Genomic DNA, 25029 nt, shown 5'->3' on the forward strand with positions numbered 1-25029 from the left:
TGTAGGCTTACCCTGGCGTGACATTTTGATAACTGTGTAAATCTCTCTAGGACAAGGTGACATCAGTATATTAGCCTTTTTATCTCTTCCCAAAATGAAATGCTAATTAGCTGTTAACCTGTTATTGCTAGGGGGCAGTATTTTCACAGCCGGATAAAAAACGTACCCGATTTAATCTGATTATTACTCCTGCCCAGAAACTAAAATATGCATATAATTATTAGCTTTGGATAGAAAACACTCAAGTTTCTAAAACTGTTTGAATGGTGTCTGTGAGTATAACAGAACTCATTTGGCAGGCCAAAACCTGAGAAGATTCCATGCAGGAAGTGCCCTGTCTGACAATTTCTTGCCCTTCTTGATTATCTCTATCCATTACAGGGGATCTCTGCTGTTAAGTGACACTTCCTACGGCTCCCATGGGCTCTCAGAAGGCGGCAAAAAGCTGAATCGTGGCTTTGCAGGCTCTGGCTGAAAAAAAGTAGCGCGTTTGGATAGTGGCTGTTCACAGTACTGTGAGACTCAGGCGCGTGCCCGAGTCGACCCCATGCTTTGTTTTCTTTCGTCTGTTTACCTAAACGCAGATTCCCGGTCGGAATATTATCGCTTTTTTACGAGAATGGCATAAAAATTGATTTTAAACAGCGGTTGACATGCTTCGAAGTACGGTAATGGAATATTTAGAAATCTTTTGTCACGAAATGTGCCATGCTCGTGACCCTTATTTACACTTCGGATAGTGTCTTGAACGCACGAACAAAACGCCGCTGTTTGGATATGACTATGGATTATTTTGAACCAAACCAACATTTGTTATTGAAGTAGAAGTCCTGGGCGTGCATTCTGACGAAGAACACCAAAGGTAATCAAACTTTTCTAATAGTAAATCTGACTTTCGTCAGGGCTAAACTTGGTGGGTGTCTAAATAGCTAGCCGTGATGGCTGGGCTATCTACTCAGAATATTGCAAAATGTGCTTTCACCGAAAAGCCATTTTAAAATCGGACACCTCGATTGCACAAAGGAGTTCTGTATCTATAATTCTTAAAATAATTATGTTTTTTGTGAACGTTTATCGTGAGTAATTTAGTAAATTCACCGGAGGTTTGCGGGGGGTATGCTAGTTCTGAACGTCACATGCTAATGTAAAAAGCTGGTTTTTGATATAAATATGAACTTGATTGAACAAAACATGCATGTATTGTATAACATAATGTCCTAGGTGTGTCATCTGATGAAGATCATCAAAGGTTAGTGCTGCATTTAGCTGTGGTTTTGTTTTTTGTGACATTATATGCTAGCTTGAAAAATGGGTGTCTGATTATTTCTGGCTGGGTACTCTGCTGACATAATCTAAATGTTTTGCTTTCGCTGTAAAGCCTTTTTGAAATCGGACAGTGTGGTTAGATAAAGGAGAGTCTTGTCTTTAAAATGCTGTGAAATAGTCATATGTTTGAAAAATTGACGTTTTTGTATTTTTGAGGAATTTGTAATTCGCGCCACGCCCTATCATTGGATATTGGAGCAGGTGTTCCGCTAGCGGAACGTCTAGATATAAGAGGTTAAAGAACTACAAATGCCATGATGATCTGGACGAGACTGCTGAATCGAGGCAAGGCTAAGAATCTCTGGATTAACTATCCAATGTGGGCTAAATGTAGCAATTAATAAATTGGCTGCAGATCTTTAAAATTTGACAATTATGTGAATTGTCTTGTGCAAGTTTTAAATTGACACAATACCTGTTAGCAAAGGTGTCAGCTAGAGATGACGTGCGGGAGCTTGCATGGATGTAGTTTTGCATGTCTACTTTGATGCTAATTAGCATTCAAATCAGTAAATAGAGCCGAATATATTGATAAGTCACCTTGTCTGAGAGAGATTTAAACGGTTATCTTAATGACACACCAGGGTTAGCCTACATGAAACACAGACCTTATTTTAAGTGTTGCTAAAATCCCCTATGAGAAAAATGAAATGGTGGGAAACAATTTGAACAAGTTCCCTGTTTGACCTCTAGGTTTTATGGGTATTATGACACCTCCACTGTGGGGCTCTATAGGGTTCAAGGGTGAGCACAGACAAGGCCCATAGTGATTAATTCAAAGGAAAAGATGAAACTAAATCTGGTTTTACGCATTATGGGCTGGTTAATAAATTGTGTGTGGTAAATCAGGAAACTTTGGGAGCCCTAGAGATGTTTGTACTTCAGCCAACCATAACTTCACAACCAGCATCTATAATTTCAATTGAAAACAAGTCAAACCTTTGCTAATAACCTCAAAACACTCACACTGAGTTGCTCATCATTGTCAGATGCCCTTAATGCTCTTCAAGTACTCAAAACCGCCAAGACATTCTATCACGTCCATCCCAAGTGAGTTCAAATGATGCATAGATAAATGAAGTTGACTGAATGCTGGCCAACAGCACATCTTGACACACAGGTACAGATGGGGCAGAGGAGTAATAGTGACATTCACAGCAGCAATGTAAACCCCCAGGATTTGCATAATTGATATTTAAGAGAGGGGGATTCAACTCCCAAACAAGTCTTTTCACTACTTATGAAAAGTATACCTTGCTGGATATAAGATACATGCATTGTTTTAACTTAAAAATAACAATCATGTCAAATATAACTACTATAGCGCATTTAAAACTAAACAGCTGATTGTGCCCACGTCTGCTTACAAAGCATTTTCAGATTAACAAAGAAGCTTATGTTGAGGACCATGTTGCAGTCCAATGTTTATAAATACCCAGGCCACCCTGGGATATTTCCATCTAATTAAATTCTGGGAAGGAGAGAAAAAATATTTTAAAAACAAGCAAATAAAAGAATATACATTCTCTTTATTTACAGTATATTTGGCGGCGCACAATTGGCCCAGCGTCATCTGGGTTTGGCCAGGGTAGGCAGTCATTGTAAATAACAATTTGTTCTTAACTGACTTGCCTAGTTAAATAAAGGTTACACATACAGAGGCAAACATTAACAAAAAAAGTGTTTTGCACATGGATGACAAGTAGTACATCTGTACAAAATATACAAAACCTGGGGACCGTCTTACAAAATGCTACATTTAGGGCCAGGTCGTTGGTACCTGTAAACACTGGGAAAGTAGCAATGGTGAGAGAATGCTGCTCATACAGCCAGCGAGGAAAGAGAACTAGTCAGATGTAGTGGTGAGTTTCACCAACACTTGAAGGATAATGCTCCACTGATGTGGAACAGATCCCCAAAAGCACAAATCTCCCACCAGTAGTTCCGTTCCCACAGTATTCGGACACAGATGGGCATTTCCCAAAATTCCGGACGGAAAAATAAATGGCTATATTCAATATATATATTTTTTCTGTACAAGACGACATCACTGATGTCATAGTAAAAAAACATATGTATATCATATAAACTGAGTGTACGAACATGCTCTTTCCATGACAGACAGAACAGGTAAATACAAGTGAAAGCTATGATTCCTTATTGATGTCACCTGTTAAATCCACTTCAAAATCAGTGTAGATTAAAGGGAGGAGAATGGTTAAAAGGACTTTTAAGTCTTGAGACATGGATTGTGTATGTGCGCCCTTCAGACAGTGAAGGGGCAAGACAAAAGATTTAAGTGCCTTTGAACGGGGTATGGTAGTAGCTGCCATGTGCACGGGTTTGAGTGTGTCAAGAACTGCAACGCTGCTACGTTTTTCAACCTCATCAGTTTCCAGTATGTATCAAGAATGGTCCACCACCCAAAGGAAATCCAGCCAACTTAACACAACTGTGGAAAGCATTGGAGTCAACATGGGCCAGGATCCCTGTGGAATGCTTGACACCTTGTAAAGTCCATGCCCTGAAGAATTGAGGCTGTTCTGAGGGCAAACGGGGGTGCAACTCAATATTAGAAAGCATTCTTAATGTTTTGCACACACACATACATAACCGCTCAAAAGTTCAGGGTCACTTAAGAATGTCCTTGTTTATGAAAGAAAATCACATTAAAATAATAATCAAATTGATCAGAAATACAGTGCAGACATTGTTAATGTTGTAAATGACTATCATAGCTGGAAGCGGCAGATTTTTAATGGAATATCTACATAGGCATACAGAGTCCCATTATCAGCAACCATCACTCCTGTGTTTCAATGGCACGTTGTGTTAGCAAATCCAAGTTTATAATTTTGAAAGGATAATTGATTATTAGAAAACCCTTTTGCAAATGTTCTGTGAAGGGAGTAGTACACAGCATTGTACGAGATCTTCAGTTTCTTGGCAATTTCTCGCATGGAATAGCCTTCATTTCTCAGAACAAGAATAGACTGACGAGTTTCAGAAGAAAATTCTTTGTTTCTGGCCATTTTGAGCCTGTAATCGAACCAACAAATGCTGATGCTCAAGATAATCAACAAGGCCAGTTTTATCGCTTCTTTAAATCAGAACAGTTTTCAGCTGTGCTAACATAATTGCAAAAGGGTTTTCTAATGATCAATTAGCCTTTTAAAATGATAAACTTAAATTAGCTAACAACGTGCCATTGGAATACAGGAGTGATGGTTGCTACAGGAGTGATAATGGGCCTCTGTACACCTATGTAGATATTCCATAAAATATTTGCTGTTTCCAGCTACAAAAGTAATTTACAACAACATTAACAATGTCTACACTGTATTTCTGAACAATTTACATTTACGTAATTTAGCAGACGCTCTTATCCAGAGTGACTTACAAATTTGATGTCAATTTAATAGACAAAGAAAAAGTGCTTTTCTTTCAAAAACAAGGACCCCAAACCTTTAGAAAATAAATATAATCTCCAATGAACAAATATGTACACAGATTATGGTGGGCTCCACCATAAAGTAGGGAAGGAGAAGTGCTGTGACGTGGCGCAGCCGTTCACACACGGTTACCTAGCAACCATTCACTCCGACTGTAGGGCTGTGTGCGGTTGGTACTGGTGTCGTGCGTGTGCATGGTCGTGTTCCGATGTAGCCGTTGGCCTCGTCGGTCACTAGGTTGCCAAAGTCTGTCACCGACACTGCCATCTTGGTGCTCGTGATAGGACGCGGGCGTGCCTCATAATCCAGACCCACATTTTCTACAGTGGTCTCGGGCAAGCTCATTTTGAGGCGCTTGGAGGGGGGTCTGTCGTAGTCGTCCGTGCAGGAGGCCAACTGGCCCAGGTCGGAGTGGTAGAAGCCGGCGTCCAGCAGGTTGATGCAGTCGGGGTCTCCTGCGCCGTTGGGGATGAATCCCAGGGACTCGTCATGGCTCAAGGAGCCCCGGTGGAGGCCCTCCAACGGGGGGAAGCTGTAGGACTCCAGGCAGCCCACGTCAGACGGGTTACATACAGACGCCACACTGCTGGTCAACGCTGGAGTGAGGGGGAGGAGAAGCAAATTTAGAGACTTGGAATTAACCTTCACTGTGTCTAAACAGACATTGTCCTTCATCAGAAATACTGCATCATAGCTACAGCCAGGAGTTTTTGGTGTCCATGTGACCTACTAGGAAAACATGCTAGGGACCTAGGTTTTCCTTGTTCAAGCAACATGGTCAGGACCCTTATCATAGCAGATGAGCTTGAAGATCAGGAGCCATATGTATCAAGCATCTTAGAGTAGAAGTGCAGATTTAACATCAGTTTCACTTTTATATCATAATGAATAACATTACACGGACAGGAGGGCCCTGATCCTCGATTAGAACTCCTACTCTGAGAAGCTTACTATGTATGACCCCAGATGCATACAGTGAATAAAAAAATAAATACATTTAAAAAAAAATAATCACTGCTTAAATGTTACAGCCTAATGCTCCAAGCGGCTACCACTGCTAATCGCATTCTTCACTCTATCCATCAAAATTCATGTGGAGTTCACAAGCCTCATCTCTCTCGTCTGCTCTGATTTCTCGGTCCTGGCCCGTGGCCCTACTCACCAGAAAGGTCGCTGGCCGTGATAGAGTTAAGGAGGTTGAGCTGGTGCTCTGCCGAGTACTCCATCCGACCTCCACTGCTACTGGAGCACACAGAAGCCGAGCCGTCTACCACCAAGCCTTCAGCCTCATCCACCAGCCTGTCCATCAGATCTCTACAGGGAGGGTAGGAACAAACAAATAGGAGATTTTTCTGTGAATAAAACAGTATCGTGTTCATCAAAATTTTGAAATGTGAGTAAAATGGGGAGGGACACCAAATTATCAAGGGAATCCTCACATTTATGAAATAAAAAGTGTGATTAGTTAATTTTCTCTTAAATATAGACCTCTCCCCCATAACAGTTTTCCACTGGAGAGAATGCGCAATGGCCTTGTATATTATCTCAGGTCCTTTAGTTGTGATACAAACGTTGGGCTATATATCTTGATTTTTAATACATTCTACGGCTGCATGATGCGACTAATGATGATTTGAAAAAAATTCACACCAAAGGCATGAGCTCTGCTTTGTTTTTGCGCAGGCTGTACACACACCAGTCTCTCAGTCACAATTTGACAAGCACTTGATAATTCCTTGAACTTCCCGTCTGAATTCCCTTGTGTGGCCATAACCCCCCTAAAAAAAATTAAAAAAAAACTCTATGCCTTTAGTGGCCAGTGGCAGTTGTGCCCTTGGGCTGAATATAATAATTATAATTCCCTTCTCCCTGCTGCACCTCTCACTCACATGGCTCTGTCACATGATCGGGTCTTTCTCACAGGCTACAAGTGAAGACAGACATCAGGGACGCAAGTGCGCTCATCCTTAACGTTTCCGAAGCGCATATATTGAAGATATTGGAAGAACTGTCCACATTTACTTTTCGTCAGCCAACAAGATGAGTAGCCTATCGAACAGCAAAAGCATTAGCCCATGTCAATCTACCATGTCCAATAGTACAAAAGTTGATCTATTCTATGCGATAAATAAATAAGCAACAGATTAGAACATTTCTTAAAATGTTGATAGCCTAATTTATTTCTTCATATTATAAGCGCAGCAATACGCACATGGCAGTAGGCTATAAGCGCGAATGTTCCATTAGCAGGAAAACCCCATTCTCAAAAGTGACCACAAATGCAATTATGCATGTAATGCTTTTATTTTAAAGGTGCATTTGTATGGTGAAAATTATCTTCCCCAAACGTGAAACTCACTCGCTGCGTATGTATGCCATTTAATCTGCTTTACAACGAGTGTATGTATGCATTTTAATCTGCTTTACAACGGGTGTAGAGCCTAATGTTCTTAATTTTAAGAAGTTATTTGGCCACTTTAGTTGTGATACAAACCTTATCAAAACATTATAGGCCTATGTGCTAGGCTACATGTGGTGTGTGACTATGATTCGAAAAAGTCGCTAAAAAAGCATGCCCTGTTTGATGCCCAGCTTAAGGCATTCACAAGTGATAGGCTAATATTGTCACCCATCACACTATTCCTGATTTAATCGTCTTTACATATACTAAATAATACATGTGAAATTTATTTTGATTTAGAATGGACCATTATCATACATCTGTCTCGATTTAAGCACTAAAATAGCAAATGGAGGATGCTTTTCCTGTGGTACATTTTAATGCCAGCCAGGTAGGCTATACTCCTGTTTGTAAATTTAACCTGTTATGGATAGGGGGCAGTATTTTCACGGCCGGATAAAAAACGTACCCGATTTAATCTGGTTATTACTCCTGCCCTGAAACTAGAATATGCATATAATTAGTAGCTTTGGATAGAAAACACTCCAAAGTTTCTAAAACTGTTAGCTAGCTACATAGCCGTCTTTGTATCAAAGATAATTGTGTAGTTTAGAGTAACTGAGTAATTATCGAGGCTAGCTATCTTCGTCCTCCTAACGTAGTCAACACTGCTAGCTGCTAGCTAGCTAGTCATCACTGTTAGCTAGCCAACTTCTACCGACTAGCAGCACCGCAGAAACTATTACATTACAACGCAACGACTTGATTAGTGTGGCGTTAGTGTTAGTTAGCCAGCTACATAGTGGTCTTTGCTGTCTCTGTATCTAAGATAATTGTGTAGTTTGAGTATTATCGAGGTGTGCTAGCCAGCCGCGACGCGGCGCCAGACTTACTCAACACACCTAGTCATCATTAACCCACTGCCAGCTAGCCAACCGTTACCGACTAGCAGCGCTGTAGTTACTAATACTTTACAACGGAACGATTTGACTAGTGCAGTGTTACCTAGCTAGCTACCTAGTTGTCTTTGTCATAGCTTGATAATTGTTAATTGATAATTGTTAGCTAGCCAGCCATCGAGGTTAGCTAGCCAGCTATTTCCGTCCCCCGCGACGCCATTTTTCCTAACCTAGCCAACTATTACCGACGAGCAGCATTGTTGAAACTAAATACACTACAAGGAACGTCTTGATTAGTGTTATGTTAGCTAGCTAGCTACAAAGTTGCTTTGTATCATGACAAGGTGTAGTACTGAAACTACCGAGGTTACCTAGCCAGCTACACGTTCAAAGTCAACAACGCAGCCACTGCTAGCTAGCCTACTCCACCAGCCAGCAGTACTGTATCATTTTAGTCAATAACATTTTTGCAACGTAAGCTTAACTTCCTGAACAATCGAGACGTGTAGTCCACTTGTCACTCCAATCTCATTTTCATTAGCGTAGCCTCTTCTGTAGCTTGTCTACTATGTGTCTGCCTATCCCTGTTCTCTCTCCTCTGCACAGGCCATACAAACGCTCCACACCGCGTGGCCGCTGCCACTCTAACCTGGTGGTCCCAGCGCGCACGACCCACGTGGAGTTCCAGGTCTCCGGCAGCCTCTGGAACTGCCGGTCTGCGGCCAACAAGGCTGAGTTCATCTCAGCCTATGCTACCCTCCAGTCCCTAGACTTCCTGGCGCTGACGGAAACATGGATCACCACAGATAACACTGCTACTCCTACTGCTCTCTCCTCGTCTGACTACGTGTTCTCGCATACCCCTAGAGCATCGAGCCAGCGGGGTGGTGGCACTGGAATCCTCATCTCTCCCAAGTGGACATTCTCTCTTTCTCCCCTGACCCATCTGTCTATCTCCTCATTTGAATTCCATGCTGTCACAGTTACCAGCCCTTTCAAGCTTAACATCCTTATCATTTATCGCCCTCCAGGTTCCCTTGGAGAGTTCATCAATGAGCTTGACGCCTTGATAAGTTCCTTTCCTGAGGATGGCTCACCTCTCACAGTTCTGGGTGACTTTAACCTCCCCACGTCTACCTTTGACTCATTCCTCTCTGCCTCCTTCTTTCCACTCCTCTCCTCTTTTGACCTCACCCTCTCACCTTCCCCCCCTACTCACAAGGCAGGCAATACGCTTGAACTCATCTTTACTAGATGCTGTTCTTCCACTAATCTCATTGCAACTCCCCTCCAAGTCTCCGACCACTACCTTGTATCCTTTTCCCTCTCGCTCTCATCCAACACTTCTCACTCTCCCCCTACTCGGATGGTATTGCGCCGTCCCAACCTTCGCTCTCTCTCTCCCGCTACTCTCTCCTCTTCCATCCTATCATCTCTTCCCTCTGCTCAAACCTTCTCCAACCTATCTCCTAATTCTGCCTCCTCAACCCTCCCTCTCTGCATCCTTTGATTTCCTCTGTCCCCTATCCTCCAGGCCGGCTCGGTCCTCCCCTCCTGCTCCGTGGCTCGACGACTCACTGCGAGCTCACAGAACAGGGCTCCGGGCAGCCGAGCGGAAATGGAGGAAAACTCGCATCCCTGCGGACCTGGCATCCTTTCACTCCCTCCTCTCTACATTTTCCTCTTCTGTCTCTGCTGCTAAAGCCACTTTCTACCACTCTAAACTCCAAGCATCTGCCTCTAACCCTAGGAAGCTCTTTGCTACCTTCTTCTCCTCCCTCCTGAATCCTCCTCCCCCTCCCCCCCCCCCCTCCTCCCTCTCTGCGGATGACTTCGTCAACCATTTTGAAAAGAAGGTTGACGACATCCGATCCTCGTTTGCTAAGTCAAACGACACTGCTGGTCCTGCTCACACTACCCTACCCTGTGCTTTGACCTCTTTCTCCCCTCTCTCTCCAGATTAAATCTCGCGTCTTGTGACGGCCGGCCGCCCAACAACCTGCCCACTTGACCCTATCCCCTCCTCTTCTCCAGACCATTTCCGGAGACCTTCTCCCCTACCTCACCTCGCTCATCAACGCATCCTTTACCGCTGGCTACGTCCCTTCCGTCTTCAAGAGAGCGAGAGTTGCACCCCTTCTGAAAAAACCTACACTCGATCCCTCCGATGTCAACAACTACAGACCAGTATCCCTTCTTTCCTTTCTCTCCAAAACTCTTGAACGCGCCGTCCTTGGCCAGCTCTCTTGCTATCTCTCTCAGAATGACCTTCTTGATCCTAATCAGTCAGGTTTCAAGACTGGGCATTCAACTGAGACTGCTCTTCTCTGTGTCACGGAGGCTCTCCGCACTGCTAAAGCTAACTCTCTCTCCTCTGCTCTCATCCTTCTAGACCTATCTGCTGCCTTTGATACCGTGAACCATCAGATCCTCCTCTCCACCCTCTCCGAGCTGGGCATCTCCGGCACCGCGCACGCTTGGATTGCGTCCTACCTGACAGGTCGCTCCTACCAGGTGGCGTGGCGAGAATCTGTCTCCGCACCACGTGCTCTCACCACTGGTGTCCCCCAGGGCTCTGTTCTTGGCCCACTCCTATTCTCGCTATACACCAAGTCACTTGGCTCTGTCATATCCTCACATGGTCTCTCATATCATTGCTATGCAGACGACACACAATTAATCTTCTCCTTTCCCCCTTCTGACAACCAGGTGGCGAATCGCATCTCTGCATGTCTGGCAGACATATCAGTGTGGATGACGGATCACCACCTCAAGCTGAACCTCGGCAAGACGGAGCTGCTCTTCCTCCCGGGGAAGGACTGCCCGTTCCATGATCTCGCCATCACGATTGACAACTCCCTTGTGTCCTCCTCCCAGAGTGCTAAGAGCCTTGGCGTGACCCTGGACAACACCCTGTCGTTCTCCACCAACATCAAGGCGGTGACCCGATCCTGTAGGTTCATGCTCTACAACATTCGCAGAGTACGACCCTGCCTCACACAGGAAGCGGCGCAGGTCCTAATCCAGGCACTTGTCATCTCCCGTCTGGATTATTGCAACTCGCTGTTGGCTGGGCTCCCTGCCTGTGCCATTAAACCCCTACAACTCATCCAGAACGCCGCAGCCCGTCTGGTGTTCAACCTTCCCAAGTTCTCTCACGTCACCCCGCTCCTCCGCTCTCTCCACTGGCTTCCAGTCGAAGCTCGCATCCGCTACAAGACCATGGTGCTTGCCTACGGAGCTGTGAGGGGAACGGCACCGCCATACCTTCAGGCTCTGATCAGGCCCTACACCCAAACAAGGGCACTCCGTTCATCCACCTCTGGCCTGCTCGCCTCCCTACCTCTGAGGAAGCACAGTTCCCGCTCAGCCCAGTCAAAACTGTTCGCTGCTCTGGCACCCCAATGGTGGAACAAGCTCCCTCACGACGCCAGGACAGCGGAGTCAAACACCACCTTCCGGAGACACCTGAAACCCCACCTCTTCAAGGAATACCTGGGATAGGATAAAGTAATCCTTCTAACCCCCCCCCCTTAAAAGATTTAGATGCACTATTGTAAAGTGGTTGTTCCACTGGATATTATAGGTGAATGCACCAATTTGTAAGTCGCTCTGGATAAGAGCGTCTGCTAAATGACTAAAATGTAAAAAAAAAATGTAAATGAATGGTGTCTGTGAGTATAACAGAACTCAAATGGCAGGCCAAAACCTGAGAAGATTCTGTACAGGAAGTACCCTGTCTGACCATTTCTTGGCCTTCTTTGTCATCTCTATCCAAAACAAAGGATCTCTGCTGTAACGTGACATTTTCTAAGGCTCCCATAGGCTCTCAGAAGGCGCCAGAACGTTGAATGATGACTTTGCAGCCCATGGCTGAAAAACAGTAGCGCATTTGGTAAGTGGTCGATCTGAGAACAATGAGACGGGTGCGCGCGTGCACGTGAAGAGTCCATTTTAGATTGAGTCTTTGAACGGAAAGGACGTCTCCCGGTCGGAATATTATCGCTTTTTTACGAGAAAAATCGCATAAAAATTTATTTTAAACAGCGTTTGACATGCTTCGAAGTACGGTAATGGAATATTTGGAAATTTGTCACGATACGTGTCCGCCTTCGGATAGTGTCTTGAACGCACGAACAAAACGCCGCTATTTGGAACCAAACCAACATTTGTTGTTGAAGTAGAAGTCCTGGGAGTGCATTCTGACAAAGAACAGCAAAGGTAATCCAATTTTTCTTATTGTAAATCTGAGTTTGGTGAGTACCAAACTTGGTGGGTGTCAAAATAGCTAGCCCGTGATGGCGAGCTATCTACTCAGAATATTGCAAAATGTGCTTTCACCGAAAAGCTATTTTAAAATCGGACACCGCGATTGCATAAAGGAGTTCTGTATCTATAATTCTTAAAATAATTGTTATGTTTTTTGTCAACGTTTATCGTGAGTAATTTAGTAAATTCACCGGAAGTGTTCGGTGGGAATGCTAGTTCTGAACGTCACATGCTAATGTAAAAAGCTGGTTTTTGATATAAATATGTACTTGATTGAACAAAACATGCATGTATTGTATAACATAATGTCCTAGGTGTGTCATCTGATGAAGATCAAAGGTTAGTGCTGCATTTAGCTGTGGTTTTGGTTTTTGTGACATATGCTAGCTTGAAAAATGGGTGTCTGATTATTTCTGGCTGGGTACTCTGCTGACATAATCTAATGTTTTGCTTTCGCTGTAAAGCCTTTTTGAAATCGGACAGTGTGGTTAGATAAAGGAGAGTCTTGTCTTTAAAATGGTGTAAAATAGTCATATGTTTGAAAAACGGAAGTTTTCGGATTTGAGGAGTTTGTATTTCGCGCCACGCCCATCATTGGATATTGGAGCAGGTGTTCCGCTAGCGGAACGTCTAGATGTAAGAAGATAAGCAATGTGCTTAATATTAGGAAGGTTGAGAAATAAATATAGTAGATCTAGCCTATAGAAAGCTGATGGGATCTTCCTATTTTTAAGAGAGGCCATCACTCTGATGTTTGATCGGGTTCAAGTCAGATCAGGCTAGGCCACTCAAGCACATTCAGAGACTTGTCCAAAGGCCACTCCTGCATCGTCTTGGCTGTGTGTGTGCTTAGTGTCATTTTCCTGTTGGAAGGTGAACCTTCGCCCCAGTCTCAGGTCATGAGCGCTCTGGAGCAGGTTGTCATCAAGAATATCTCTGTACTTTGCTCTGTTCATCTTTCCCTCGAGCCTGACTAATCTCCCAGTCCCTACCGCTGGAAAACATCCCCACAGTATGATGCTGCCACCACCATGCTTCACCGTAGGGATGGTATTGGCCAGGTGATGAGCGGTGCCTAGTTTCCTCCAGACGTGACGCTTGTCATTCAGGCCAAAGAGTTCAATTTTGGTTTAATCAGAATCTTGTTTCTCATGGTCAGAGTCCTTTAGGTGCCTTTTGGCAAACTCCAAGCGGGCTGTCATGTGCCTTTTACTGAGAAGTGGATTCCGTCTGGCCACTCTACAATAAAAGCCGAATTGGTAGAGCGCTGCAGAGATGGTTGTCCTTCTGAAAGGTTCCCCCATCTCCACAGAGGAACTCTGGAGCTCTGTCAGAGTGACCATCGGGTTCTTGGTCACCTCCCTGACCAAGGCTCTTCTTCCCCGATTGCCCAGTTTGGCTGGGTGGACAGCTCTAGGAAGAGTCTTGGTGGTTCCAAACTTCTTCCAGTTAAGAATGGAGGCGGCCACTGTGTTCTTGGGGACCTTCAATGCTGCAGACATTTTTTGGTACCCTTCCCCAGATCTGTGCCTCGACACAATCCTGTCACGGAGCTCTATGGACAATTCCTTCAACCTCATGGCTTGGTTTTTGCTCAGACATGCACTGTCAACTGTGGGACCTTCTAAAGACAGGTGTGTGCCTTTCCAAATCATGTCCAATCAATAGAATTTACCACAGGTGGACTTCTATCAAGTTGTAGAAACATCAAGGATGAGCAATGGAAACAGGATGCACCTGAGCTCAAGTTGGAGTCTCATAGCAAAGGGTCTGAATACTTATGTAAATAAAAGACATCTGGTTTTTATTTTTAATACATTTGCAAAAGTTTCTAATAACCTATTTTCACTTTAAAATGATGGGGTATTGGGTGTAGATTGATTTTTTAAAATCCATTTTAGAATATAACTAACTTAACAAATGTGGAAAAAGGGAAGGAGTGAATGCACTGTATGGTATGACTTTACTCGTATAGAAACGGTGGATGGAAATGTGGTTAGTGAATGAATGTGTCTCGAATTTGGTGAAAAAAAAAAAAAATGTAATTGCCAATTTGCTACGCGAGGCTTATTTGACCAAATAGAAGTTTCGTAATTTACCTTTATTCCAACAGGGAAGTCATATTGAGACTAGTCTCTTACAAATGAGCCCTGCACATTACAAAAACATGCACATGCAACAGGCAAGTACATATAATGGTTAGGTTCTTACGAATGCACCGATATAAGTGGCATTTTGGCAACTTCCCCAAAGACAACTTTATATCGGAGTTGTGCCTGTTGTCACAGAGATAGAGGACTCATCGTGGATATAACCCGTTTTAGCATGGACATTACTTTAAAATGCTGGAAGCCCTCAATGGCAGTCACTGGGTGGTGAATGCTATGAGTTTGGAGCAAATCAGCCAATTAAGAAAATGTACTACTTTAAAATGGAGATTGACTCAATGGGACTGCCCATGCTTTCAAAGACGCTATTTTGGCAAAGATGAGTCCTCTATCAATCTCTATGGCCTGTTGTTCACATGCATATCCGACCTCTCATTGGCTAAAATGGTCCCACCTGACCTCGCCTCCTCCCATCTGCCTTCTATCTTTGAGGACATACATTTCCATAGTCACTTGACTATCTTGTCACTATAATAGACAATCTTTGCTGCAGCACACTGGGCAGCTGTGATCTGAAGATTTGATTACTGCTAGCCGTGATTAGACTGTGCCAGGCAGTGGTCCCGTGTGTGCAGGATTGAAATGTGCGTGACCCTACCAAATTCACAAAGAAATGTGACTTATAGATCTGTCATCAATTGGTAGAGCCATTCCGTTTGCTATTTCTATGCTTCTCGTTCTTAAAAAAAAAAGCAGCAATCTGCAATTGCTACATCCATTTTACTTTTAAAATGAATTATATATAGCCACTGATTCTTGAGTAGAACTTAAAATGACTCATGAGCTTAGTTTTTTATAACTAACCCAAGAGAGTAGGGCTGTCCCCAATTAAATCAACTAGTCGATTGTTTGGTGGTTAGGCTGTTGATCGACCGAGATTGTGTGTTACTGCTCGACTAAACCACACACACACACACACCACCCCCCTCGGAAAGTTTAAGACCCGTGACTTTTTCCACATTTTGTAAGCAAAAACCAACCCATGAGGTCGAAGGAATTGTCCGTAGAGCTCCGAGACAGGATTGTGTTGAAGCACAGATCTGGGGAAGGGTGCCAAAACATTTCTGCAGCATTTAAGGTCCCCAAGAACACAGTGGCCTCCATCATTCTTAAAAGGGAATATAACACTTTAGGAAGTAAATCTAAGCAAAAGAGATGTATTCAATCCACTAATACAAAAAAAATCTTTATAATTAGTATTTTGATTGTCGACAAGGTTTATTTGAGCTATGGTCAGCGCCATTTTTAATTGCCATAGTAACAACTGACGCCAGTTCGTCACTGGCAGGAATCAAATTGTCTGTGGTATTGAGTTTTTGAAAAAGCCAAGATGGCGTTGCTGTGAGGGGGAGTGTTTTCTCGCTCTTCAAAGCAACATTGAGGGTTAGGTGGTTAACAGTCTAATATTGGCTCTCAATGTTGAAAGAAACTAACTATAACTTGTTTTAGGGACATAGGATAAGTTTAGAGTTTGTTTTTGTCAAGTTGAATGGGAAGAACACGACAGAAAGACAATAGTAGACGGAATATTCAAGTCTCACAGAAGACAGCAGACATGCTAGCTAGCCACAACGAGAACCAGAGTAGCATAGATACACAAGAAGCCACGAACTCAAGCAAGAGAAAGAACAAAACTGACCAGGATGAAATCCTTGCAACCTCTTTACCTCAGACCCCAATTAAAAATCCACTGGTGAAAAAAATGAAAGATGACATTTCCATGTCTGAACTTATCTCTGCAATCCAGTCCGTCGACTAAACAAGATGCCACACTCTCCAGTGTCCATCATAGAGCGGGCTACCGAAGAAACATCGAAGAAGATCGATAATTTGTCAGAAACTGTCAGTCAGCTACACAAAATTGTGAGAGAGAACAAGGAAAAGATAACGTTCCTAGAGAATGAGTTGAAACTGCAATCCCAAAATAATGAGCTGTGGGTGGAATCTGTGGGTGGAATCTCGTGGGTGGAATCTGAAAATCCAAGGTGTAAAAGAGGTAGAGGGAGAGGATATCAGGGAAGCAGTCATTAATATCCTGGGAAAGGTGGCTCTGTGCATCAAACACAAGCTAAGAGACGTGATCGACGTGGTACATCGACTTGGGAAACGAAGATCTGATGGACCCCCTCGCAATATCATTTTGCACTTAACTATGGCCATTACAGGGACATCATCTGGAAAATGGCCAAGGGGAACAAGTTTCTGGACGAGAAGAAGCTCTGCATCAAAGAAGCTCTGATACCGCAGGATCAGACTGCCAGGGACAAACTGTGGCCGCTTATACAGAAGGCACGACAAGAGGGAAAGAAGGCTGGGTTCAAGGGCCCACACGCGTTTATCGAAGGAAGAATGATTACTGGGTAACTCTATTGACATTAACCAAACTGGAACTGTGAGTACTGTCAAGAGTACAGTTAATGTACTGCCACGAGTAAATGTACAGTTCAAACTACAACTGATGAACACTTGCAAACTATTAAAAAAAAAAGGAAGTAAATAGATTTGTTAATACTGTTAACCACCGCTACCTCAGCTGAGCGTAGTTTTCCGTCAGAGTAATCCTCTCAAGGTTCACTGTTTGTTAATATTGTTGACGTTACTACTTCTGTTATGCAATTTGTGTTCTCTCTCTTTTTAATGCAGGAGTTCGTTTTCAACTCACTCAATATCGTTAGTCTGAATGCTAGTGGTAAAGGAAAGCCTTTTTTATATTGTAAACGCAGTTTTTGTCCTTTAGGAAACTAATTTGGGTGAAAGTGATTTGAAATTTTGGAAATCACAATGGGGAGACAGCCTATTTCAGTCATGGATCAAACCATTCTGCTGGTGTTTTGACACTTATTCACAAGTTTAAAAAGGTGACATTCTAGAATCAACATCTTCACAAGATAGATGGGTCATAGTAACTGTTAAACTTGACAATGCTATTTTCATCATTTGTAATGTATATGGACATAACTCACGTGCTCCAAATAAGACAATTTTTACCCAATTTACCAGGAAAGTACAGGATTTAAGCAACGAAACACTTTTACAATTATTTCAGGGGATTTTAATGAAACACCTGATGCATCTGTTGATCATTTTCCTCCTAGAACAAGTCAAAGCCTTCAAAATAGCAATATCATCACTACATTATGCAAGGATCTGTGTTGATGATGACTGGCGTTATTTCAATACGGATGCAAAAGGTTATACCTGGACCAACAAAACTATGCCACGTAAATCTAGAATAGTTTTATTCCTAATTTCCCCCATTTTGTTATAGATGTAGATCATCAGTTGGCTCCCTTTTCTGATCACCACTTGATTTTCCTGAATTTACAAGCTACTAAAAAAAAAAAACTTAAAAAAAAAAAGGTACTCGAGGATATTGGAAATTAAACAACACACTACTCAAAGATCCTACTCTTATTGGAAACATCAAATCGTTAGCCAAAGATATTTTTGCAAGAAAAGACTTGGGTCATGGAAGTAGATGGGAATTTTTCAAATATAAAGTCAGAGTTGTAGCCATTAAACGTGCCAAAGAGCTGATGCACTTAAAGAACCTTAGAGAAAAAGAGTTGATGAGCAAGCTCGACAGTTTTCTAAAGAAAGATAATCTAAATCTTTACAACTAGAATTAGAACAGCTTTACACGGATCAAAGGGTGCCTTTGTTATTAGGTCAAGAGCAAAATTAATTGAAGAGGGGGAAAGAAACACTAGTTACTTTTTTGCACTTGAAAAGAGAAACTACAAAAGAAAATCTGTAACTGCACTCAAAATTAACAATGTTTTATGCAAAGATCCCATTACAATAACATCCTTTGTCAATTCCTTTTATGAAAACCTTTACAGCTCTCAATTTCCGGAAGATGGTTGTGAAAGCTACATTTGCCACATTCAGAATTATGTCCCTGTAATTGAGGATGATTTCCACTCAGTTTGCGTCAATTGAAGAAATTAGAGAGGCTCTGAATTCAATGAAAAAAGGGAAATCACCTGGCCCTGATGGCCTGTCAGTTGAATTCTATAGACAGTTTGAGTTACTAGAAGACCCAATTTTTTATATGTTTCAAGATTGCATCAAAAGTGGGGAATTGGTCTCCACTATGAAACAGGGCCTTATTTCATTGATTCCGAAGTCCGATAAAGACTCCTCTCTCATTGACAATTGGAGACCAATTACTTTATTAAATATTGATTACAAATTGATTGCTCTGGTTTATGCCAAAAGATTAAAGAAAGGAATAGATACCATTATAAATGAGACTCAAACAGGATTTATGAAGGGCCGTCACATAAGCTCTAACATTTGTTTAGTCTTAGACCTTATAGATTATTCAGATGCAATTGACTCAGATGCGGTTGTCTTATTTTTGGACTTCTGTAAAGCCTTTGACACAATTGAACATTAATTTCTCTTTGGGTCACTTAAAATGTTCACCAAATCCAAAAAATGTATCAAAGTCATTCGCATGTTTTACAAAGATATAAATAGTTCTGTGTTACTAAACCTTAATACTTATAAAAAGATTCAGTATCAACAGAAGTGTTCGACAGGGATGCACAATTTCGCCATTTTGAGTCATTTTGGTTGTGGAACTTCTCTCTAGATATCCTGAATAATGCAAGTGTATATGGCTTAACCATTTTTAACAAAAAACATTTTTTAATCACAATTCTCCCAACTGGCTGATGATACTACTCTTTTCTTAAGAGACAAAGACCAGGTGCACTTAATGCTATAACTGCATTTTCTATTGCATCAGGATTAAAACTGAATGTTTCTAAATGTGAAATATTGTGTTTATTTGACTCTGATGATAAAGAAATAGAAAATATTCCTGTAAAGGACTGTGTTAAATATTTAGGAATACATCTGTCAAAAAAAAAAAAAAAAAAACACTTAGGTCAGACAACATATGAATTTCTCTCCTAAAATTTAGAAAACCAAAAATATATTTAATAATTGGCTACAAAGAGATCTTTCTATACTTGGGAGAGTACTTCTGTCCAAGGCAGAGGGACTGTCTCGTTTTGTGTACTCCTCATTATCTTTATTTGTAAATCCTGCTACTTGTAAAGAGATGAATAAGACTTTCTTGACTTCATCTATAAAAATAAAAGTCAAACTAAAAAAAGTCAGTCCTCTCTAATAAAAGAGCTGAAGGCTCTGAAGGGAAGTGTTGGATTTTGTTGATATAAATAACACTTTCAAGATCAACTCGTTGAAAAGATCAATACTGATTCAATATGGTATTTCATTCCAAATAATGTGTTTAATAAGTTGGGAGGTTCTCAATTTTTACAGAAATGTAATTATATTCCTGAAAGATTAACCGATAAATTGGCTAGATTTCGCCAACAAGCTTTAATGGCCCGGAAAATATGTTTTCTGCACAACTTTTCCCCACATAAAGCTCTTTTGTGGAATAATTCAGACAAAACTGAAAGGAATAAGTCATTGATTTACCCCAGTTGGCATGAGGAATATTGACTTTGTTCTTGATGTTTACGACAACAAGGGTAATATTCTCACATATGAACAATTTATAACATTGAAAGAGTTTCCAATACCTTTCAGAGAATTTATTTCTGTGATCAAAGCCGTTCCCAGTGGTCTAACTACACTAATGAAAACTCATCTTAGCTTTGGTAATGATCAAAGTTTATCCAGAACTCAGATTGGAAGGTGTGGGCTTACGTGAGAAATCTTTTTGCAATAAATATATAAAAAGACAAATTCTTCATTCACAAAACCAACTCACAACTGCGTTTATTTTCAGCAAACTTAACATGTGAAAATATTTGTATGAACATAACAAGATTCAACAACTGAGACAAGCTGAACAAGTTCCACAGACATAGAATAATGTGTCCCTGAACAAAGGGGGGGGGGGGGTCAAAGTCAAAAGTAAGTCAGTATCTGGTGTGGCCACCAAGTACTGCAGTGCATCTCCTCCTCATGGACTGCACCAGATTTGCCGTTCTTGCTGTGAGACGTTACCCCACTCTTCCACCAAGGCACCTGCAAGTTCCCAGACGGAATGGCCCTGGCCCTCACCCTCCGATCCAACAGGTCCCAGACGTGCTCAATGGGATTGAGACATGGGCTCTTCGCTGGCCATGGCAGAACACTGACATTCCTGTCTTGCAGGAAATCAGCCATACTGCTCATTCTGTGAGTGGTGGCATTGTCATGCTGGAGGGTCATGTCAGGATGAGCCTGCAGGAAGGGTACCACATGAGGATGTCTTCCCTGTAACGCACAGCGTTGAGATTGCCTGCAATGACAACAAGCTCAGTCCGATGATGCTGTGACACACCGCCCCAGACCATGACAGACCCTCCACATCGATCCCGCTCCAGAGTACAGGCCTCGGCGTAACGCTCATTCCTTCAACGATAAACGCGAATTCGACCATCACCCCTGGTGAGACAAAACCGCGACTCGTCAGTGAAGAGCACTTTTTGCCAGTCCTGTCTGGTCCAGCGACGGTGGGTTTGTGCCCATAGGCGACATTGTTGCCAGTGATATCTGGTGAGGACCTGCCTTGAAACAGGCCTACAAGCCCTCAGTCCAGCCGCTCTCAGCCTATTGTGGACAGTCTGAACACTGATGGAGGGATTGTGTGTTCCTGGTGTAACTTGGGCAGTTGTTGTTGCCATCCTGTACCTGTCCCGCAGGTGTGATGTTCAGCTGTACCAATCCTATGCAGGTGTTGTTACACGTGGTCTACCACTGCAAGGATGATCAGCTGTCCGTCCTGTCTCCCTGTAGCGCTGTCTTAGGCGTCTCACAGTACGGACATTGCAATTTATTGCCCTGGCCACATCTGCAGTCCTCATGCCTCCTTGCAGCATGCCTAAGGCACGTTCACACAGATGAGCAGGGACCCTGGACATCTTTCTTTTGGTGTTATTCAGAGTCAGTAGAAAGGCCTCTTTAGTGTCCTAAGTTTTCGTAACTGTGACCTTAATTGCCTACCGTCTGTAAGCTGTTAAGGTCTTAACAACTGTTCCACAGGTGCATGTTCATTAAACAAGCATGGGAAACAGTGTTTAAACTGTTTACAATGAAGATCTGTGAAGTTTTGGATTTTTTACTAATTATCTTTGAAAGACAGGGTCCTGAAAAAGGGACGTTTATTTTTTTCCTGACTTTATAAGCACCTACCCACTACTGATATAAACCTTAAACAATTTATAGTCAAGCAAAATTTCACCAATTATTTAAACTGGCATATCGGCTGCTGACTGGTTGAGTAACCTCTTCTGCCAGGAAGTCCTTCATAAGGATTAGTGACACGACCAATAAATACGTCGCCATCCAGACAGATTGACAGGAACCTCTGACTGGATGTAACACAGTCACCATCCGCTGGGATTTTGTGCTGTATCGCCACCATCCCTCTACAACACACACACACACACTCCAGCCATTATCTGGCAGCATCCCCACTCACACCAGTTTGTGTTTGCCTACACCGACCCTCTAGCTGACGTGTAACAAAGACAACAGCATGTCTGTGTTGTTACTGTTACAAGAAAGAACTCTTTGATCAGGGACAACGATCGGCTCAAACATGAACGGCTTCAGTAGTTTTATTGGCTCCCTAGCTAACATTATTTCATTCTCTGTAATAAACTCATTCTCAGACTCGGAGCTACTCTGTAAATTCAGCCATTTTTGGGAGTTCCAAAATTCTCTCCTGCCAAGTGACAATGCCAATATGGCGATTTACAGTTAGCTTGCGTTCTAAATCATAGTGTTTCCATTGCCCTTTAAGTGGAAGAAGTTTGAACCACCAAGACTTCCAAGAGCTGGCAGCCCGACCAAACTGAGCAAATCGGGGAAGAGAACCCGATGGTCACTCTGACAGAGCTCCTCTGTGGAGATGGGAGAACCTTCCAGAAGGACAACCATCTCTGCAGCGCTCCACCAATTAGGCTTTTATTGTAGAGTGGCCAGATGGAAGCCACTCCTCAGTAAAAGGCACATGACAGGCCGCTTGGAGTTTGCCAACAGGCACCTAAGGGACTCTCAGACCATGAGAAACAAGATTCTCTGGTCTAATGAAACCAAGATTGAACTCTTTGGCCTGAATGCCAAGCTTCACATTAAAATCAAATTTTATTAGTCACATGCGCCGAATACAACAGTGAAATGCTTACTTACGAGCCCCTAACCAACAGTGCAGTTTCAAAAAATATGGATAAGAATAAGACATCTGGAGGAAACCAGGCACTGCTCATCACCTGGCCAATAACATTCCTAAGGTGAAGCATGGTGGTGGCAGCATCATGCTGTGGGGATGTTTTTCAGTGGCAGGGAATGGGAGACTAGTCAGGATTAAGGGAAAGATGAACAGAGTAAAGTACTAGAGAGATTCTTGATGAAAACCTGCTCCAGAGTCCTCAGGACCTAAGACTGGAATGAAGGTTCACCTTCCAACAGGACAACGACCCTAAGCACACAGACAAGGCAACGCAGGAGTGGCTTCGGGACAAGTCTCTGTTCTTGAGCGGCCCAGCCAGAGCCCTGACTTGAACCCAATCGAACATCTCTGGAGAGAATTGAAAATAGCTGTGCAGCGACGCACCCCATCCAACCTGACAGAGCTTGAAAGGATCTGCAGAGAAGAATGGGGAAGAAAAAAACCTCCCCAAATACAGGTGTGCCAAGCTTGTAGCATCATACCCAAGAAGACTTGAAGCTGTAATAGCTATCAAAGGTGCTTCTACAAAGTACTGAGTAAAGGGTCTGAACACTTACGTAAATGTGATAACATTTGTTATACATTTCCCAAAATTTGTAAAATTTTGTTTTTGCTTTGTCATTATGGAGTATTTTGTGTAGATTGAGTTAAGCTTTTTTAAATCCATTTTAGAATACAGCTGTAACGGATCAAAATGTGGAAAAAGTGAAGGGGTCTGAATACTTTCCGAATGCACTGTAGTTGATTTGATTAAAACACATATCCTGTGTGTTTTAATAAAATCAGCTGTGTCTATATATGGAAAAATACACGTAAAAAATTTGGAGCAATCGATTGGTCGAAGAACAGACAACTTTCATTGGACCAAGAATTATTATTTTTTTAGTTGGGGACAACCCTAGACCAGAGCCTCTGGTTTCCAATGGGAGCAAATTAATCAAAGTGGGCAGCACAAGCAAGGAGGTGGGCAGAGGCAAGAATGAGTTAGTGAGATCCTATTGGTGCGTTTTAGCATTTATTTGCATATTTCTGTTAGGGAATGCCTACTATGAAGTGTGGGTGTGCAATAACTCAATTTGCCCTTGCACGCCTTTTAAATTTTTTTTTTTTTTTTTTTTTTACTTTGGCAAAGTCTACAAAACGCAGTCCACCATGTTACAGATTCTAGTTTTGGAAACAGAAAATTGTATGGAAATATTTTATTGATGAGAAAATTTACAGAATCTCGGCCAAAATCCATATCGTTCCATCTTCTCCCACTGCCGGCCACTGGGCTTCCTCTCATCACCATATTAGGTAGTGAGTGGAAAAGCCAACTGGATGCTTCACATTTATACATCCGGTGAAATATCTGGCTCATCTGTGGTTCAACTGTTTAACCCAGTCAGAACCAAAGATAAGCTAAAAAATGTCAATGTAAACAAACACTGTATAGCTTCAAAACATGATTAAAACTATCATTATTTTGATATCATGGTTGGTCAGTCCTTGCATCCCATAGGTCAGTCTATGAATTTGAGAGTGGTTACATTTCTCTACGCCTATCCCTAAGCGGTTTATCCAAAAAGTTGCCAGGTTGGTTGCCTTGTTGTTTGACCTGCAGATTGGCCCTTCAAAGTTTAGTTTGTGCATCTTTTACTTTTGCACACCATCTTCAAAAACAGCAGAAAATGATCATTTGGGTTATTGAAAAGATTAACAGCAGTCTATATGTTAAAATTATTTCTTACACTATGCTTGTTTTGTCAAACTGAAATTAGGCAAACATTTTAGAATTTTTACAACCATGCAATGGCAGAGCAATTTCTACATATTGCACATTTAACTACAAAAGCTAGTTACGAGACAACCCATATTGTTCCTCCAAAGACATTGCAACAATACTTCATTGGGTCGTTCCACAAAATTAGTGCCTTTTGCATCCCTTTGGTATTTTAAGTAGAGAATATACACCAATATAGAATTTTAAAAGCCTGTAATATTAAATTAAGTGCCCTTTAATATTGACCAGATGGAGAACTCAATAAAATGAATAAAGGCTAATGTTAGTTAAAGTGAAAAATTCAGCATTTTGTCGTCCCCGTGACTTCTTGCAAGATTTTAACCCACTTAATCCCAAAATTTCACCATCATTGTAAAGCCCTAGTTATTTTGTTGCTTTGACTGTCATTTCTGAAGTTTTCATTTATGTCTGTTCCTCATTTTAAAAAGGTCAACCCTGTTACAACCCTGTGAATTGGTTCTACTGTTTTTGGCCATTTCCTGGTGTGGAAAACTGAACATAAACACACCAACCCTGTTACCCATA

At 42.2% G+C, this 25029-nt stretch overlaps 1 protein-coding gene across 1 annotated transcript in view; it reads right to left on the reverse strand.

Moving 5' to 3' along the window:
- Positions 1–2835: 2835 nt before the first annotated feature.
- mier3a (mesoderm induction early response 1, family member 3 a) overlaps positions 2836–25029 on the reverse strand; it is a 56671-nt gene continuing 34477 nt past the window's right edge. Inside the window, 3 exon segments of the mRNA XM_045688037.2 lie at positions 2836–4972; positions 4974–5374; positions 5941–6092. Of these exon segments, the coding sequence (XP_045543993.2) occupies positions 4922–4972; positions 4974–5374; positions 5941–6092 (604 nt within the window). The 3' untranslated portion in view covers positions 2836–4921.

The sequence above is a fragment of the Salmo salar genome, chromosome 01 (genome assembly GCF_965601325.2).
Source record: "Salmo salar chromosome 01, fSalSal1, whole genome shotgun sequence".
Classification (NCBI taxonomy): domain Eukaryota; kingdom Metazoa; phylum Chordata; class Actinopteri; order Salmoniformes; family Salmonidae; genus Salmo; species Salmo salar.